We start from the raw sequence: 19,341 nt of genomic DNA on the forward strand, positions 1-19,341 counted from the left end.
AATTGGGTTCCGACATGAAAAAGGATAGTTCTAGCTACGAGGTAACTTGTTCCTAAAATAATATGAAAGTTCGCCACCAAACTTGACATTTTGATATTTAACCATTTTCTACAGAAGAGTCTGCCATTTGATTTTCATAATAATAAAACGATAAAAAGAGGTACGTACAATACAAATAAATATATGCCTAAATTTGAATATATTAAACGAAAAACATAATTTGCACATTTTGAGCCGCATCATATACGTATACACACGTGGTTCGGTTATGTGGGTTTCGTTATGATGTTTTCTTTCATCGCTAAGAACGTGATAGAAAATAATAATAATAAAAAGAAAAGTTTATTTAGGTAAATCCACGACACACATATACATCAAATCATGGTCATGAACTCGAAGACAAACTGGTTTATTTGGTACGGTCACGTGTACTAATATGTATACACTGTGAAACCATGTCACATTAACTTTTTTAACATTATTAAACCGTAAGTCTCATTAAATGTCAAATATGATAGTGCGACAGGGTTCTATAGTGGTGACATGATGTTTCTCATGATTGTACCTATAGCGCCCGACCCGAATTTCGAACGCGCAAACTTCAAAGTTGAAGGCGCACGTGCTAATCACTAGAACATTATGGGTACTACGGCCTTACATCACTATTTTAATTAATAAACAGTACATTAAATCTTTACAGAACAAAAAAACCTGTTTATTATTAAGTACGTTAATTTTCAATCTTTGGACTTCGTACTCTTCGTTTTTTTTTGCAGCTTCTTTTCCCCGGCTATACAGGTTGTGAGAAGCTGCAGTAGTTTTAGGCGGATGAGACGTTCGTTTTGTAAAAATTGTCGATTCAAAGTGTAACTACGTGTAAATGTTACCTCCTGAATAAAGATATTTTTGAATTTATCAAAAGTGCAAGTTGTCAATTCTGATTAATGTGGTGGGCTTTAGAGATCGCGAACGTGAGTTCAATTATGTAAATTTTGAACTTTGTATATATAATGTCATGTCTTTTAGGTACAACAATGTCCTGAACATCAGAGCGATTGCTCGCTGGAGATGTGACTTAAGTCCTAAGTCATTTAATTATTATTGATTTATGTAGTATGCAGAGTAGATCGTACTGAACCTTTTCTAAGGACATCTTCAATTAGGTCAATGTACGTTCTAGGTATTCTTCTTGGTATTGCTCTACTAGCCCTACCGAAGGTTACCCTAACCTGAGCGAAGGTTGGTCGCTTTATATACTGCTTTTATTTTGTTTATCTTCTTCTTCTGTCTTGTGGGTTGTGAGGTGAAGTACCAACCTCATCAACCCTGGTGTCAGGGTTAGTAAGCCGCCAAAGTACCCTCGTATTTATGTAGAGGGTGAACATAAAACTCAAAAGAGAGAGTTGTAGGCGCTTCAGTCAAACCAGAACGTCTTCGGTGTTACCGTCAGTGAATATTTTGGGATGCGTTCACGTTGGTGAAACAAAAGTGCTGAAAACAAGTTGATGGATTTGAAGGAAGGAGATGACCTAAGGACAGATATAAGGCGTGTGTGAGGAAGGACATGCAGGAGAGCGGATTAACAGAAGATCTAACATAGACCGGACAATGATTAACCTACATACATCAATGTGTGCTAAGTCTAAGAATATCATCATACAGAATATACCTGCCTCTGTGGTCCAGTGGCTGTGCGTTGGGCTCACGATCCGAAGGTCCCGGTTTCGAATCCCGGTGGGGACATATCACAAAAATCACTTTGTGGTCCCTAGTTTGGCTAGGACGTTACAGGCCGATCACCTGATTGTCCGAAAGTGAGATGATTCGTGCTTCGGAAGGCACGTTAACCCGTTGGTCCCGGTTACTACTTACTGATGTAAGTGAGTTATCCTAAGGCCTTTGGCGGCTCAATAATAACCCTGAAACCAGGGTTCATGTGATTGGTAATTCACCTCATAACCCACACGATAGAAGAAGATCATAGAATAATCCATGAAATATTTGATAAGTATCGTTTAGGTAAAATTTGAAGGGCGATCGTAAATTTAATAAAATCTAACATCAGATGTTATTATCTGACTTTGTATACATACAATGTTTGTATGTTCTCTCGATCGAGACGTTCCCCCCTTTGATGCTATTCAAGTAACTTGTTATTCTAGCTAGTAGCGTGCCTAGTGTCTGTCAAATGCTTTGAACTTTCAGTTTTGGTACGAGAACATGGTAATTACATCGTTGGATGCACAACTACTGGTGCGCCGGATAAATATTGATACAATTACCATTATTTATTGGTACAATACATACATAAACTAACACCTATTTCCCACTGGGGTAAGCAGAGACTATGGAATTCAATTTGCTTCAATCCTGATACACTTCTCTTGCTTCCTCCGCATTCATCAATTGTTTCATTCACGCACGCCTGTTCAGAATACATCGTATTGAACCTTTTCTAAGGATATCTCAGCGTGTAAGTGGACATCGTAACGAAAACTTCGAGGTATGATTCAGAGTGATTCTGAGTTGATATCAAGTGGAATTTTCCGTCACAAAAGTATGGAACAGAAAATAAATAGAAAAAAAAACACAAAAATGTTCATGAATTTTTGGACAGGAAATTCGTAATGAATACTGAGAGGTATGATTCAGCTCATTATTCTGAGTTAATATCAAGTGGAATATAATTAAAAAAAAACTGAAAACATGTCATGAATTATGGTACGGAAAATTTCACTTGATATTTACTCAGAATCATGGTCTGAATCATCCCTCTCAGTATTCGTAACGATGTCACTAATACCCTGTATAGATAAATAACGAATATAATAATAATAAACAGAATAAATAATGGTACTTGTACCATGTTGTACTAACAATTGGTTATTGTTACAATAACTCACACGTACTCGTTTCAATTGTCTCACATGCAATTCATTTAATGTCTGTAAGGGAAAGATAGGTTGAGTAAGTTGTTGGTACATTAACATTCCGGCCAAGTAGTTAATGCCATTTGCGGAAAATCTACAATAAGTCACATCGAAAAAAAGGTACATTAACCAACAACTCAACCTGCAGTCTTCTGGTTTTTATGTCTTAATATATTAATAGAATCTTGTTTTACTTTGCGGAAATCTAATATAACTAAAAGTTATTATGAATATACTTAATTAGTTATAGAAAAAATTGAATGTACCTACTATATTAATAAATAACCTATAGTCGTAAAATTCAAAATAATTTAGAAGTCGTTACATGAGTCATGTTTGGCCTTTAGCGACTCAGTGCTAACCCTGACACCAGGGTTGATGGAGTTGGTAATCCACCTCGCAACTCGCACGATAAAAGAAGTAGAGAGAGAATTATTATATTAGTTAACAAAAATCACATAAGAATATTTCTATAAAACGCGCTAACGAGAATTTACTTTATAGTAAACAACTCATTAGCGGCTCCCCGAATTATGGCGACGATATGAATGTATGTGTACGTACCTAGCAAAAGGTTACGAGTGTTTTGTAGGCTAAGAAAAACATTTTAATTAACTATTTTATTAAATGACCACAATCTGATGATACTTAAGTGTCGAGTGAGAACGTGGTCAAGGATTATGAATTGCTTGTTATACTTAAGTATTTAAATTTATGAAGCTATTTGCTTTGCATACAAATTCTGCCTAATGTCTGGACATTACGTGAGGTCTGTATCCCAAGCGTCCCTGTGAAATAGTATGGTAGTATGTTGTGTACATCCTGTGCTTAATGAGGGAGGACTGTTCCTGATTGCATGACGTAAACATGTACTATTTATGTATACGTTCATTCATACTTATGCCTTAACACTACTGAATTAATTCACAAAATCACAAGTTATCAGGGGGTCTAAAAGGCCAAATTGAAGCAATTCATGTAAAAAGCAATATTGCTATTTGAAATTTGCGCATATAAAAGTAAGAGCGCAATGTCAGCAAATGTCAAATAGCAATTCGATGAATTGCTTCAATGTGGCCCTTCTAGACCCGCTGATTACTACTTGCCATATGAATTACTTAAGTGGGTAAACGATTAACTGTATGGATAGGTGATGAACACATCGCCGATATAAATGGTGTCAATTACTGTAATGGTCTGGGGCACGTGCTCGCTACTCCCCCGAAACTTAACAATTATACTTTATTGCACCAAAAAATGGTTATAGAAGTAAGAGACAACTGGCGGCCATATCGCTTAATGCGTTTTTTTCCGAACAAAAACTTTCGTCGAGCAAAGTTAAGTATATCGCACATTCAATTCAAAACAAATGAAGTTCACAATAAAGCAATTTGAAAAGTAAAGACAACTTCTAGGTACTGTACACTTATTGTTCCATGACTTTTATAAATACATACTGGTCTTTTAGAACAAAAAAGTTGTCAACAAACGTGGTTTGACTTTGAGGATACTTTAGTTATTGAATTATTAAAGTGACACGTAGTACATGCGAGTTTTTTAGCTCTTTTTGAATCTATTACTTGTTGACAGTATTATGAATTGTTGAACTAATCAAAACTATTAATATGCATTTGTCAAAGTCTGCTTACACCGCGTAACTATCGGCAATGAAGGCAGCGACGCGGCATACATTATGCTGAATAATTGTTATGCTGGCCATTATGTCTTAATAGCATTTACCTACTTACGGGCTGGTATCTATAGTCGATAGTCTAGCCAAATTATTGACTTTTTACTGAACAGAAAAAGCAGTAATGTTCGTTATTTGCCGTTTAATTTATAATGAGTTTCAATCATTTACAAAGTGTGCGGTGTGTTTTGCTGTAAAGTAAAAAATTGGTGGTAATTTGACTAGAGTATCAACTAAATATTTAAGTACTATTAATATATAAGATCGTTAATAAACGAACTAAGCAAGTTAAGGGACTATATGCTGGAACCTGACAGAGGCAGCAGTAACTGTCAGTATTATTCAGAGACGGAAGACAGGAGCTATAGTACGGCTTTGAAATAGACTACTCTGGGCGCCATCCCACTTGCGTCAGACACAGTACTGCGGGGCGGAAGGCAAGAGGAAAACCATTGCCCTATTTTTCTTTTGTATTTTTCTCTTAAATTAGTGACGATGATGAATAAACCACACAAAGGGGAAAGGATTTGCTTCTTAGCTATTTAGTTCTTTTGCTTGTTATTTAATTCTTTGACCTTTCTAGCTGATAAGCTATTAATAGTATTGAGAATCTTAGAAATATTATACTTTTTACTCGACTACGGCAAAGCAGAACGGAGAGTTATGTGTTTTGCTTAAGCGCATTATTAATAATAACTACAGAAAAAAGGGTTAGAAAAACAGCAGCAATAATGATTTAGCTATTTGGGTATGATATGGCAAACATTCTGACATTTGAACTCTGCGTATTTTCAACGATGAAAAAACTTGTAAAGTCGGAATTACCATTCTCTACCATTTATTACGTCGTTTAATTATTTAGTTACAATTAGAGGCCAACATTTTCAGTCGACAGTATCACATTTTAACATAAAGGTGTCCATGAATATGGTTTTTAACGTATCTTGCTCATGACTGTAAGTACAGTACCTATAAGTATAGCTATACGTACAAGTACAGGTGCGTTTGACCACAATCTCACTTGATGGTCAAGTGAAGATGACGGCTAGGTTGGTTCACGCTTACCTAGTAAAAGACTATTTACTGTAGTTTTGAAGAACAGTGAATAAGCAGGGGGAAATGGATTGAAACAGCCAGGCGAGGTACTAAGAAGTCGTTTTAGCAGTGCGTACAACAGGCCACTGTGATCGGCACACCTGCTCAGTACAACTGGCCGGACTTCCCTCTCCTTGTATGCTTCTTTTGGGATATAAAGTATTTCATCATCACTAATTTAAGAGCCACGCTCTTGTTCAGAGCATTCTCCATGCTACTTTTAGGGAAAAATTGGGCAGTGGTTTTCCTGCCTTTTGCCGTAAAGTATTATTGTATCCTAAAAGTATAAAAAAAAACTTGAAACCTCCCTTTAACCGGGCTTCGAGATTCGACTATAAATAACTACGTTTCTGAAAAGTGAAATTACGAAAGGTTTTATGTTTATGGCTGTTTTCCATTCCGGGTATCATGTCGTAGAATTGGATGAAGGGTACAGTCTCTAGATATTCTAAAGGTCATCGTCAGATTTTAAGACCCCACATTCCCGAGAAATACATTTTCGGAGGTATGTGACCTAACCCGTGGTGGGCTGGTTTTCCGTTCGGTTAGAAGGTCAGACAGGCAGTCGCTTCTGTAAAAAAACCGGACCTGACTAATCTTCAGGTTAGGCAAGCGGATCCTGTAAAACTTGGGATGATGCTAGGGAGATGATGATCGTCAGACTTTAAGATATCTTCTGATAAGTTGTGGCTCAATAGGGATTTCAGACGTGAGTTAATTTAAATAATATTCACTATGAAACTTAAATTCAAACGCTATTATTTTTCAATAATATTTTAGCGTAATAGGTACCCTTTTAATATAAAAAGGGGAATTCAAAATAATAATTTTACCGTTTTTCTCAGGTATGATAACATTTCTTTAATTTAGTTTCAAAACTTAAGTGTAATAATATCGTAAAAATATTTAGCTGATTCCGCTAAATTCTTTGTTGGATATAGCTAAATAATATGAACTACTTATTTAGCGAAAATTGTTAAATATACATATTTATAGTCAGCCTAGCCAGTAGGCAGCTATAATGGATTTCGGCAAAATAAGTAGGTAATGCCTGATTCTATTAAGTTACCTCAAGAACTATTTTTAAATAATCATGATACTTTATAAGTAACGCATGAGTAGGTAGGCATACCTGAAGTGTAACTACTGACCTCGTGTTTACACTACATAAAGTTAACAAATAAATTAACATGACATGCAACACTGCTTAATTGAACGTATCATTGCGAACTCACCTCATTCATGGCGAATTCGAAAGTTGAAGCAAATCCAAAAATCCGGCACAATTAGTGCAAACTTTTTTAACAGAACACTGGTTTTATTTAAGTACTACTTTTTTAAAAAGTTGATTTTTATTTAAGTTTCGAACGCAAAGTTTCGCGCGTATCTGAGTAGAGTGGCGCGTGACACGCGTGTCGCAACGTTGTGCTCATCCCGACAACTGCGCGCCGGTCGGAACGCGACCGTCCGCCCAAGCCGGAAAATCTCGCTCCGTTTCCGAAAGCTGATCGGGCGATACCCTTGTTATGGCTTGATGGTTAGCCTCCTGTGGTCACCCTTAATACAATAACATTATTAAGCGTAGTAATGAACCCTTGGTGGTTCGACACGAAACACGAAAACCACAACACGAAGACCTGGATTTAATTTACTCAAGTATGCCTGTAACAGCAGCATTTTCGCATATGAAACTCGGTCAGTGTATGAAGGCATTTATTAAAGGGTTGATATAGGCTATGTGACGTTACGCTAAATTCAATGTGGCGCCCTCTAGAGGACATAAAGTGATGACGAAAAAAAATTCTTTTTTGAATGGTATTATGTTGGGTAGTAAATAAATGGGTTTAACTCGATAATTACGTCGAATTGATAACATGACTGCTCAGACTTTTCCGGATCGTGAGCCCAACGCTCAACCACTGGACCACGGAGGCCGTTATAATAGCAGGTGTTGTCTCTTAATATGTTAAAGAAGTCCTTTTAATTGAGGCTTTTTTCCTTTTCTGAGAATAGGTACCTCCCCCGCAAAAATCTTTAGTATTTAATTAAATAACGATCAAAAATCGGACATCAAACAATATAAAGCGGGTGTTAGTGACATCGTCACGAAAACTTTGAGGCATGGTTTAGACCATGAATCATGATATTTTTAATTATTTTTAAAACTAAACTAAAAAAAATTCAAAACTAAAAGAATTTTCCTACTCTACATACATACATACATACATAAACTCACGCCCATGTTCCCCGAAGGGGTGGGCAGAGCCACAAATAATTAGAAGACTATTTGCAGCCACTTTTGATACATAGTCCTAAGATGGATAATGATGAACCTTATGGTGATATGGGATCAGTCTATCGCCCATATAGATTCATCATTTTTGGTCATTTTCCTACTCTACTTCCTCAGTATTCGTTACGATGTCACTTACACCCCGTACAAGTACATACAGTTACCCATATAAGTATGTATGCGCGTTAGTGACACCGTAATGAATACTGAGGGGGGTGATTCAGACCATGATTCTGAGTTGATATCAAGTGGAATTTCCTGTCGGGAAATTCGTAATTTTTTGTGTATTTTTAATTATTTTCAGTTCCATACTTTTGCGACGAAAAATTCCACTTGATGTTAACTCAGAATCATGGTCTGAATCATCCCTCAGAGTTTTCGTTACGATGACACTATAACATCCTGTATATAGACATGTTTCTATTGCGCGAAACAAGACTTTATTTATTGATAAAAGTATGAATTCGTATAATTTATTTAATGGACGGCTATTTGTATTTCTGAATTCTTTCCATTATAAAATATAAAGAATTTATTACGATGATTCAGTGTTTATAGTTTTGTGAGCCTGACATGACATATTGAGTCCTTCTTAGTTATCAACAGTGGTGTAATGAAGAAATATATATCCGGATACCAAAACATAAGCAACAGGAAACTTTTGTCTTGTTTCATTGTTCTACTTTCCGTACAAAATAACATTTACTATACTAATAAATAGGTCAGTGGAGGTATACCTAAAGGAAAGTCTGTAGTTTTGTCCGGGCTAATCTCGAGATTCAATTTATGTATTTTATATCTGAATATTTACAAAAAGACTAAATAGGGTAGTGAATACGTGTTATCATTATGTTGTACAAAACGTATCCAGGGACGAAGTCTCCTATATGCCTATCCTGGGTTGTTATTGTGGTGGAATCTGATGTGGCTACCTACCGGACGGAAAAATATATCTGGGCAAAAACGGGTCGCTCCGCGAAATTATATTAAATATGTCATATATTTAATATTAACATTTATTACAAATATATGGCACATTTAATATATTTATTAATAAACTTTGTGAACTTTGTGACTTTGCAATAAATGAATATAAATATAATTTAATAATAATAATTATGTATCGTTTTGTGTTGTAAATAATTCGTTAATTATATGCCAATATTAAACTAATTAAATATAATTCTATTCATCACATCAAGTCGAATACAAATATTATATTGTTAACGCATAAAAATAAACTAATGAATATAATTTATAATAAATATAAATCTTGGGATTGTAAAACATTGAAGATGCATTGGTCCGATATATTTCAAATATAGCAGTTTGTACGTAGTGTTCTACTTGTGTGGAAGAAACATCTGTGCTTTATCCAACTAAAGTGTGATAACGTAAAAAGACATGATTGCGGTACCTGTTACACGATCTATCAAGCAGAATATTGAATGAAACCCGTCACATGTGCGCTTTTAGCTGTAACTACACGCGCTTACAATTCCAGTCGGCTGGCGCAGAGGACAACATAGTATAAATCAACTTACAGAAATTTGTTTCTTAAGTTCGTAAAAAATAGATATGATCAAAACACTTCTGAATTTCTATTCAACAAAAGACGAGTTTAATTTAATTTGAATTTGGAATATTAAAAAGAATTTAAAATACCCATTGAAAAATTATATTTATTTTTAGGGGTTCCGAAACTCAAATAGAAGAATTATTTATTTCTAACTCGTAGTTTTCTGAAAACTTTACGAAAAGTTCTATTTTTTCCTTCGATTCTATTTTTTTAATAAGAAGTGTATCTATAATTATGATGACGGGTTTCTACACCTTCGGTAATTTCGTACTTAAATGCACAGACTATGGAACTCCGTTTCTTTATCAAACTCAATTGAAATTGGAAAGAGAAAATTGGGAAGGCATTACTGCAGTGACGAAACGTGTGTTGACGACAGGTTAATTCCGGCATAATACGGTCTTCGGAAATGAAGATAACGAAGTGATAAAAAGTTTTGAAAATAAAACTCTGAAATGTATCAGTGAAAATAACAGCATATATTTGTAATCAGCAAAGACGACTTAATATATTCATTTAAATAATTATGCATAACACACGGTATTGTACCAAACATTAATTTATGTAAGTAACGCATTCGACAATTTTATATGAAAATATATGTAATATATATATTGTTTTTCATTGCATGAGACAGTTGCGAAACATTAGTGATTCTAAGCGCGGCAATACACCGTGTGTTCAAACGAATCGGTTCAGGCGTCTTCGAGTAATCAGGGAATATACATAAAAAAAGATACCAACGAATTGAGAACCTCCTCTCTTTTTTGAAGTGGGTTAATGATGTCAAATCAGATTCTTGATCCGGAAACTAAGGAGGTCTAAAAACGTCACATTGAAGCAATTCATATTAAACAGCAACGTTGCTATTCGACGTTTGTTTGTTGACATTGCACACTTAGTTATATATGCGCAAATGTCAAATTACAATATTGCTTTAATGTGGCCTTTTTAAACCCCTAAGTACATGAAAAACCTGACGTGCATTGCCGCTCGAAAACGTATAGTTTATTTACTATTTAAGTATATATATAAGTACAGTAATTACCAGTAAACATTAGAATTCTAAAATTAAATGTTTCTTTTGTGGGAATAAATAAGGAGATATTATATTATTTTGTAACAATTTAAGAGATTAAAAACACTTATATTTATGTACCTAATCGTAGCCAGAGTAATAAGTATTTAAACAAAATAATATACAATCTTAAATCATTTTAAAAGTAATTTTGTACTAGAAATATAATAATAAATATTAATTTCAATACATAAATTATGATTACGAAAATAACCATTTCATTATATTGCGTGAAATATATTTGCAGAATATGATAGTAATACATTTAATTTGGTGTAATATATACATACGTAGGTACGTTTATCTGTCTGTGTAACGTGTTGCTTTATCCGGGCATATTCAATATGTATCACCAACCTCACTGCTTTGTAAAAATCCTAGATTAACATGAAATACGCTGATAACACGATGTATTCGTATGACAAATATTATTATTGGATTTTATCTAACGTACCTATTATTATATTCGCAGTTCATTGTTTTGGTATGCTTGACGTCATGGCGCTAAGGATAATGATGGCAGATTTTATGTGAACTTTCAGTTCATGAGACACCCAGAACTAAGTCCACTGTACACAATTTTGGAGTTTCTGTCTTGTCTACTTATCAGGTATGAAAGAACTCCCCGAGTTTCTCGTTTTTAGCTAATGCTCGTGCGATTCCAAGTGCAGTGAAAGTATCCCAACTTTCTACATGTATTTTTGCTAAAGGATCAATTTTTAGTTTACTTACTCGTTTTTAAGTTTTACTTTGTACTTCGCTCATCGTCGCCTCAACACACTCAGAGTTAAACTAGACTGATTATTATGGAAAACTTAGTTCAGGACGTTCAGAGTCATATTCTTCGACGAAACTATCATGATTAAACTAATAATTATATGCTATGAACCGTTATTCGAGACCTATATAGTGAGATAGCATCGCCTTCGATTACCTACAAACAGCCCCTTACGTTCCCCTCCACGTGAAGTGTCAGCTGTCAAACTCGTTTTAGAGTGGAGGTGGAAAAACTTGCTACCGGGCTTGCGCTCGCGCAGTCTCGTCACATTGGCATCGACTTTCGTCGAGCGAACACCCCTTAGAAAACAGCGTTGCTGTTCGATAAAAAAAAAATAATACTTAATAATAAATTTAAATTTCCTTTTTTCCGTTAAATTTTTAAAAATTTGTTTTTCAGTAAACAGTGTATTTATTAATTTTGTCTCTGCGGAAGAGATTTTTTAGCGTTGGTTTTGCAGAAGAACTAGCTAAAAATGGGTAAAAGTCCAAGCCCAAACGGGCATAGAAGAAGCAGATCCACGAGTAGTAGTAGCAGCTCATCGTCAACGTCGTCGTCGTCTAGTTCGGAGCCTACACGGCGTAGTTCTCGCCCCCGAGAGCGAAAACAACCACGTGGTCGTAATGACAGGAAACTGCAGGATTTATCGAATCAAGTAAGTGAAATACTGAATTATTTACGCAGCAAGGATTCTAACCCTTGTATTGCACAAGGATCGAATTATTCCGATTCAGAAATATCATTGCATCCGACTGAAGAGTTGAGGAGTTCATTAAATACCAACGAACCGCTTTTCGAAAAGCCACAGTCTAGCAAGACTTTTGATTTTACTGTGAATACTAATTTAAAAGAACCCAACGTGGAGAATGCTACTGAAAAAAGAGTTGCTTTGCTAAATAAATTACATCACTTTGATTCTAATGAGTGGGAAAGAGTTCGATACATTGATACCGAGAAGAAATATCTTGCTAAGCCTGGCTTTTACGAAGTGGACGTTAATACCGAATTACGCTATTATGATCCTCATTCTACGTGGTTAAAGTCTTTAGATAGATCTTTGGGAGCTATGACTCACGCTCTTATTCAACAGAATGAATGCTTTAAAAGAAGCTTGCAAGATCTTATACAATGGGCACATACTGATAATGTATTAAATAGTGACACACTTTTTGAGAAAATAAATGGATTATTTTCTGAGAAATCCTCATTTATGAAAGTTTCGGAGGATTTGCTTCAGTTAGTGTGTGGGAGACGTGCCGACGTAATACAAAAACGCCGTGACAGTATACTTTCAGGCGTAAAAGATCGTTTTATCAAGGAAGATTTACGAAAAATACCTCCCACAAATTCTCAATTGTTTAACCCAGATATGTTAAGCGTTTTCTTACAGAAAGCAGGAGGCACAAACAGGGTATTTTCTGGATATAAACGCTCTGCAGAAGAGCCTATAATGTCTATGCGGAATAGAAATGAAAGTTCTCAACCTAAACGATTTCGGCGATCGGCACATAAGCCAGAACAAGAGATAGTTAACCAGCCCTCAACCTCTACTGGTTATCGTGGCTCATCGTCAAAAGGTTGCAGAAACCAAAATCAGAGTAAAAAATCAGGAAATAAGCAGACTGAGAAAGGATTTACTAATAATAATCGTAAGCAAAATCAAAATCGTTTTCAAAAATGACTATATACAAAGCGGTTTTTCTGGCGGACGTTTAAAAAAATATATAAATGTTTGGAAAGGCTTCAACGCCCCAGATCACATATTAAAAATAATTTCAGGCTATCGGATACCCTTCATGAGACGACCGCCATTAGTAGACCCAATTCTATTAAGACGCTATCAGACACCTACCAGCCCAGAAATGACAAAACAGATTTTAGATCTGAAAAGGCAAAAAATACTAATTCCTGCTCCAAACACACCCAGTTTTATATGTCCAATGTTCTTAGTCAAAAAGTCGAATCTAAGCGACCGGCCGATATTCAATTTAAAGATGCTGAACAATTACCTGGCACACTTCAAATTTCGACTTATAAACATCCAAAAAATACCAGATTTTTTACAGGAGGGAGACTGGGCAGTGAAAATAGATTTGACGCAGGCTTATTTCCACGTGCCTATCGCCAAATCTCATCAATCTTTCCTCAGAGTGCTTTACAAGACGGAATCAACCCTGGAGCTGTTACAAATGACTTGTCTACCCTTCGGGCTGTCTTCGGCACCCAAGGCGTTCTCGACAATGTCCAATTGGGTGGCCCAGCTCTTGCGCCAAAAAGGTCTGAGGGTCATTGTATATCTGGACGATTATTTGATTGTAAATCAAGACCGACATATACTAGAAAGTCAGGCTGCGGAAGCCATAGAGATTCTAACACGTCTCGGTCTAACAATCAACTATCCCAAATCTGTGCTCACCCCGACCAGATGCTTGGACTACTTGGGAATTACATGGAATCTCAGCACGAATTCCAAATACCTTCCTGTAGAAAAAGTTCAAAAAATGAGATCCAAACTGCTGTCAGTTTTGAAATCCCGCCAGTGGTGCCTCAAAGACGCTCAGAGGATAATGGGAATGTTAAATTTCGCATCGTTTGTGGTGCACAGAGGTCGGCTTCATTGCCGCCCTATACAAATGGCCAGTGCTCTTCTCACAAAAGCCAAACCGCAAAGAAAATTCCCATTAGATCGTTTAGCATCGATCGAAATGAGCTGGTGGGTCGATGCTCTCACATCATGCACCTCGATTCATCGTCAGACTACGGATCATTTCCTAACGACAGATGCGTCAGCAAAAGGTTGGGGAGCTGTTCTGGATGGCAATCCCCTCAGTGGCATATGGCTCTCGGAACAACAGAGATGGCACAGCAATTTAAAAGAAATGTGGGCAATCATTCAGACGATTCGAAACTCTCATCACCATCTGAAGAATGCCTCAATACTTCTACAGTCCGACAACAAGAGCGTCGTGACTTATATAAAAAACGAGGGAGGTTTACGATCAAAAAGTTTGTACCACTTGACAATCGCGCTCTTTCAACTGCTGGACAAGAACAATATTCGAATAGTGCCGCAGTACATCCCAGGACAGTTCAACATAGAAGCAGACCGGTTATCCAGACGGAAAGTTCAAGGGGAATGGTCACTCACCCAAGAAGCCTGTCAGGAAATATTCGATCGATTCGGTCAACCTCATATCGACTTGTTCGCCTCCAAAAATGCGCACGTACTCTCAAGATACGTGTCACGAGACTTCAGCGACTTGAACGCAGAATTTCACGACGCGTTCAGCGAAGATTGGGATTATCTCAAAGCTTGGGTATTTCCTCCTCCGCATCTCATGCCCAGAGTGTTAGCACACCTCAACAAGGCCAGAGGAATGTACACAATAATAGCTCCACGGTGGCACAAAGTGTATTGGCGGCCGGATCTGAAGAGGATAGCGGTGAGAGCCCCCATTACAATTACCAACCTGCGACACAGATTGAAGGACACAAGGACCGGGAGGCCGCCAGCCCTAGTAGATCAGATGTGCCTCGAGGCTTGGTTAGTGAAGGGTGGAATCAACAACTTGAGAACTGGTCTCAGGACGAGATCAATTTATTGAATGCAAGTTGGAGACCATCTACGAAAAAAGTATACGAGCCTATTTGGTCTAAATGGCAGTCTTGGTGCAGAGTTAAGAATTTTAATTACCTTGAGCCAACAGGGGCACAGTTAGCTAAATATCTAGCCTATCTTCATCTAGATTTAAAGCTCTCTTATAGAACAATCTTGGTGTACAAATCCGCAATAGCTACATTATCGACACCAAGGTCAGAGTCAATTAGCAACGATCCTATTGTAAAGAGAATACTTAAATCTATTTCACTAACTAACTGTGACAGGAAATGTAAACAACAAATTTGGGACCCGAGGGTTGTTGTAGAGTGGCTAAATGCTAATCCATTAACAAGTAATACGCTATTTAAACTATCCCAGCGGACAGCTCTCATCCTATTATTGGCATCCAGCCGGCGAGTACATGATCTTACTCTATTGCATATTGATAGCAATCATTTCCAAAATAATTCTGATCACATCATATTGCACCCCGTTTTTGGATCTAAGACTGACAGCTATGTTCATAGACAATCGTCATGGAAGCTGGAGAAAGCGGATAATGATAATATTTGTCCAGTATTCCACATAATTAATTTAGTCAACATGTCTAACCAACGACGGTGTCAAAGCGCTATTACTGAACTTTTTATATCGTGTACGGGAACAGTACGTGCTGCCTCCAGGACGATGATTGGGGGTTGGGTTAAAACCCTGCTGAGCGAGGCCGGAGTGCACACCAGCGCCGGCAGCACGCGAAGCGCGGTAGCCTCGCTCAACTGGCTGGAACACTGTACCATTGATCAGGTCATGGCTAAGGGTAATTGGCGTAGTCCTAACACTTTTGCGCGTTATTATTCTTCCGAAGTTCGTTCGGATGTAAATTCCAATCAAAATAATTTATCTAGGCATTTTGAAGCTATATGATTAAGTTATGTATAATCCGTGTATGTACGTACATACTTAGGTATACAGCGAATAGAGCTGTATTTATAATTACTTTAACAGTTTGTTTCGACTAAAAGAGGTCACTTTAAAATATACTTATAGTTGATTTGTAAGTTAATTAGAGTAATTGAAACACAACATTATACTTTTGTTCATTATTCATTTATCTTTTATTTGATTTCCCAGGGATCAATTCCACATTGGCATCATTTATAACAATATCATATGAGTAACACTTGCCACCAGGCGATAACAAACACATCTCACTATATAGGTCTCGAATAACGGTTCATAGCATATAATATACCTGTTTTACCTGAAATTAAAACAGTTATTATATGCGGAAACCTTATTCGAGACCTATATTTACATTCCTGCCTGGTATCCAAAATATTTCATTTGGCCACTACAGTGAGATGCAATGTGACGAGACTGCGCGAGCGCAAGCCCGGTAGCAAGTTTTTCCACCTCCACTCTAAAACGAGTTTGACAGCTGACACTTCACGTGGAGGGGAACGTAAGGGGCTGTTTGTAGGTAATCGAAGGCGATGCTATCTCACTATATAGGTCTCGAATAAGGTTTCCGCATATAATAACTGTTTTAATTTCAGGTAAAACAGGTATATTATCCGTCAATGTCATTGACGGATAATTATTAGTTTAATGATGTACCCAATGACGTACATACAGAGGCATCTATTAAGGATTTTCATATAACGTACAAGCCGCGTGCTTTGAGGTCGCAGTTTAAATCCAGCTCAGGCCAAAACCAATGAATGTCGAATTTGTTATCGAATTCATGTTTGGATCATAAATGATCATCACGTGCTCAGCGGTGAAGGAAAACATCGTCAGGAAACCCACATTCTCGGGAAATGCATTTTCGGAGGTATTGTATATTTATATAGTGCTCTGTATTGAGCTGGTTTTCCCTTCGCGGGTTGGAAGGTCAGACAGGCAGCCGCTTCTGTAAAAAACCGGATCTGTCAAATCTTCAGGTTAGGTAAGCGGACCCTGTGAAAAACGCGATAATGCTGTTGTAGTTGGGTTGGATGATGATATAACGTGCAAGCGAAAAGGCAGGTTTTTGTCTCACTATTTTCTGATAAACTGTCTCTATCAGGCGGATTATTTATACGTCTAAGCTATCAGACACTTATCAGCAAGTAATTTAACAAGCCCTAAATAAAATAAAAATAACACAATCTTAAATAACAACAATTCACAAAAAGCGACCCCCATTATTATGATTGGCATTCTGTAAAATAACAAAACAAAATTAATATACCTATTCCCCAATTAATTTGTTATTTTTGTTCAATAAATCGATATTATTCTGCTTTTATATTATTAGTTATTTGTTATTGTTATCAATCACAGTATTTTATATTATAAGTAGTTTATAATTTATAAATTGCAATAATTCATATTATATTTTTCATGGTAAAATTGTACATAATATTAGTGTATTGGTCAATTTGTCGTTTATTATTATTATATAATAATTTAATAATATAAGTAGGAATATATATTTTTATCAAATATTTCGCTCTTTAATTATATTTCATCAATAATACATAAATGTTTTTAAAATCTGTTTTTATATAAATCTTATAAAATGTCAACTATCGATGAATGGTTTTTCGAAATATATTTCCGGCTTCAATACAAAAAACTTTTGGTCGGCGGAATTGTATCGAAATGTCTACCTAGCGGTTTTTTTTTCATGAATAAAATTGAATAAATAAACTATAAAAACAGTGATACTGAGTGACAGCGTAACATAATAATTATACTTAGGTACCAACATAAAACATATTATTTAATTTATTCATTAGTTAAGTAAGTACCTACATTTAAAGAGTCACAATTTATTCATAACAATGTCGACAAAATGTTATGTTGACGCCTGTGCCCAGTAGAGGGACGTATATATATAGGCTGCCTATGTAATATTGTGTAATTTAATATAAAATGACTTTAACGGGTGTAGGTACGAACTAGATATAGAACATCAAAAATAGTATTTATTTAAATAGGATAGTTTTTGTTTGTTTACCCGTTTTATGTTATAATAATAAAATAAATTAACTTCTTTAAAGCTTAATGCACACAGAGGCTGTAGCTATACTGGGAACGTTTCAGGGCGGGAAGCAAGAGTAAAGGCCATTTTACACTACCATATTCATTGGGCGTGAAAAAAAAAATCCAGCATCTAGAACAGTCCCGGTAACTAGTAACTGCCTCTGAGTGAGCTTTAGATTAAAATGCGCCCGTAGTTGGTATAAGTTTCGTCAACATAATTCGGTTTATGTTATTCCACTATTAGCGAAATAGTTTCGACTACCGGCAATATCGTGACCTTGGAAGTAACAATGATATTCATACCGTAAGGGCGATATTTCAAGGTCACACTTCGTAATTTTTTTTTAATTTATTCAATTATCAAATACAATAATTTTATAATATAAATTATACCTAATATGTAAAGACACTCGAAATTTCGTGTGATAAATCATTAAGAAAACGTCTGCCAGAGAAATCATCGAATAATTTGACTTTGAAAAATCGTAACTGTTTTTCAAGATCGAATTATTGATCAAGCTATCCATAGTTAGGAAACACTGGTGTTAGGGCAGTAGTTTAATAGATATACAATTATGTCAGTAAACAGATACAAATAACAGGATCATTCATTGAAATCCTTAATAGTAGGGTCGGGTTCCTCCATCTCTCCCAGGGTCCCGTCTCCGGTGCGCTTCGCCCTGCTGAGGATCATGCTTGGGGAAGCGGCTTTCACTGAAAAAAAAAGATTAATTATTGTTTTAGCCACAAAGTTCTTATTACTGGTGGCGCCGCAATATGCACAAAACGAAACGTTTTATTGAGGCAATTCATTGTTTCTTTGGTATTGCGTAGCTACAACTACCACTTGAGTTACTGCGCAATGAACAGCGCTCCTGACAGAAATGTCTTCGTGCCGCCGCTTCACTCCTTTGTTTCTGTGATATGTGGTTTTACCACTTGATAGATTATTAAGCTCAAGCGACATAGAGTTCGGTAAGAGGCGGTAAGTGGCTGTCTATGTGAAACTAAGTTTCAGAACACCGAAAGCCAATGTCATTAGTCACAAAAATATTCTGGATTCATTTATATGTCAGTTAGAACTTACGTAATATTCTAGGATATTTTTGCGGTAACACTAATAATATTGACTTTATTAAGCCGTGGTAGCCCAGTTGGTAGAACGCTTGCCTCTCACTTTGAGGTCGCAGGTTCGAATCCAGCACAGACCTAAACCAATGATAGTCGAATTTGTTTTCTAATTCACGTTTGGATCATAAATGATTAT

The 19,341-nt window shown here is 36.3% G+C and overlaps 3 protein-coding genes across 6 annotated transcripts in view; 1 reads left to right on the forward strand and 2 right to left on the reverse strand.

Moving 5' to 3' along the window:
* Positions 1–7,144, reverse strand: part of LOC126368568 (pyrokinin-1 receptor-like) — a 43,259-nt gene extending 36,115 nt beyond the window's left edge. For both annotated transcript variants that reach the window (XM_050012612.1, XM_050012613.1), the window contains exon 1: positions 6,951–7,144. The gene's annotated coding sequence lies outside the window, so the exon portion shown is untranslated. The remainder of the gene's footprint in view (positions 1–6,950) is intronic.
* A 2,899-nt stretch (positions 7,145–10,043) lies between these two features.
* Positions 10,044–19,341, reverse strand: part of LOC126368574 ((11Z)-hexadec-11-enoyl-CoA conjugase-like) — a 293,092-nt gene continuing 283,794 nt past the window's right edge. For all 3 annotated transcript variants that reach the window (XM_050012627.1, XM_050012625.1, XM_050012626.1), the window contains exon 7: positions 10,044–18,788. In XM_050012627.1, the coding sequence (XP_049868584.1) occupies positions 18,679–18,788 (110 nt within the window). In that variant the 3' untranslated portion in view covers positions 10,044–18,678. The remainder of the gene's footprint in view (positions 18,789–19,341) is intronic.
* Positions 13,384–15,048, forward strand: LOC126368282 (uncharacterized). Its single transcript, XM_050012177.1, has one exon. It carries the CDS (start codon positions 13,384–13,386, stop codon positions 15,046–15,048), a length of 1,665 nt encoding a protein of 554 aa, XP_049868134.1.

Source organism: Pectinophora gossypiella, chromosome 7, assembly GCF_024362695.1.
Source record: "Pectinophora gossypiella chromosome 7, ilPecGoss1.1, whole genome shotgun sequence".
NCBI lineage: Eukaryota > Metazoa > Arthropoda > Insecta > Lepidoptera > Gelechiidae > Pectinophora > Pectinophora gossypiella.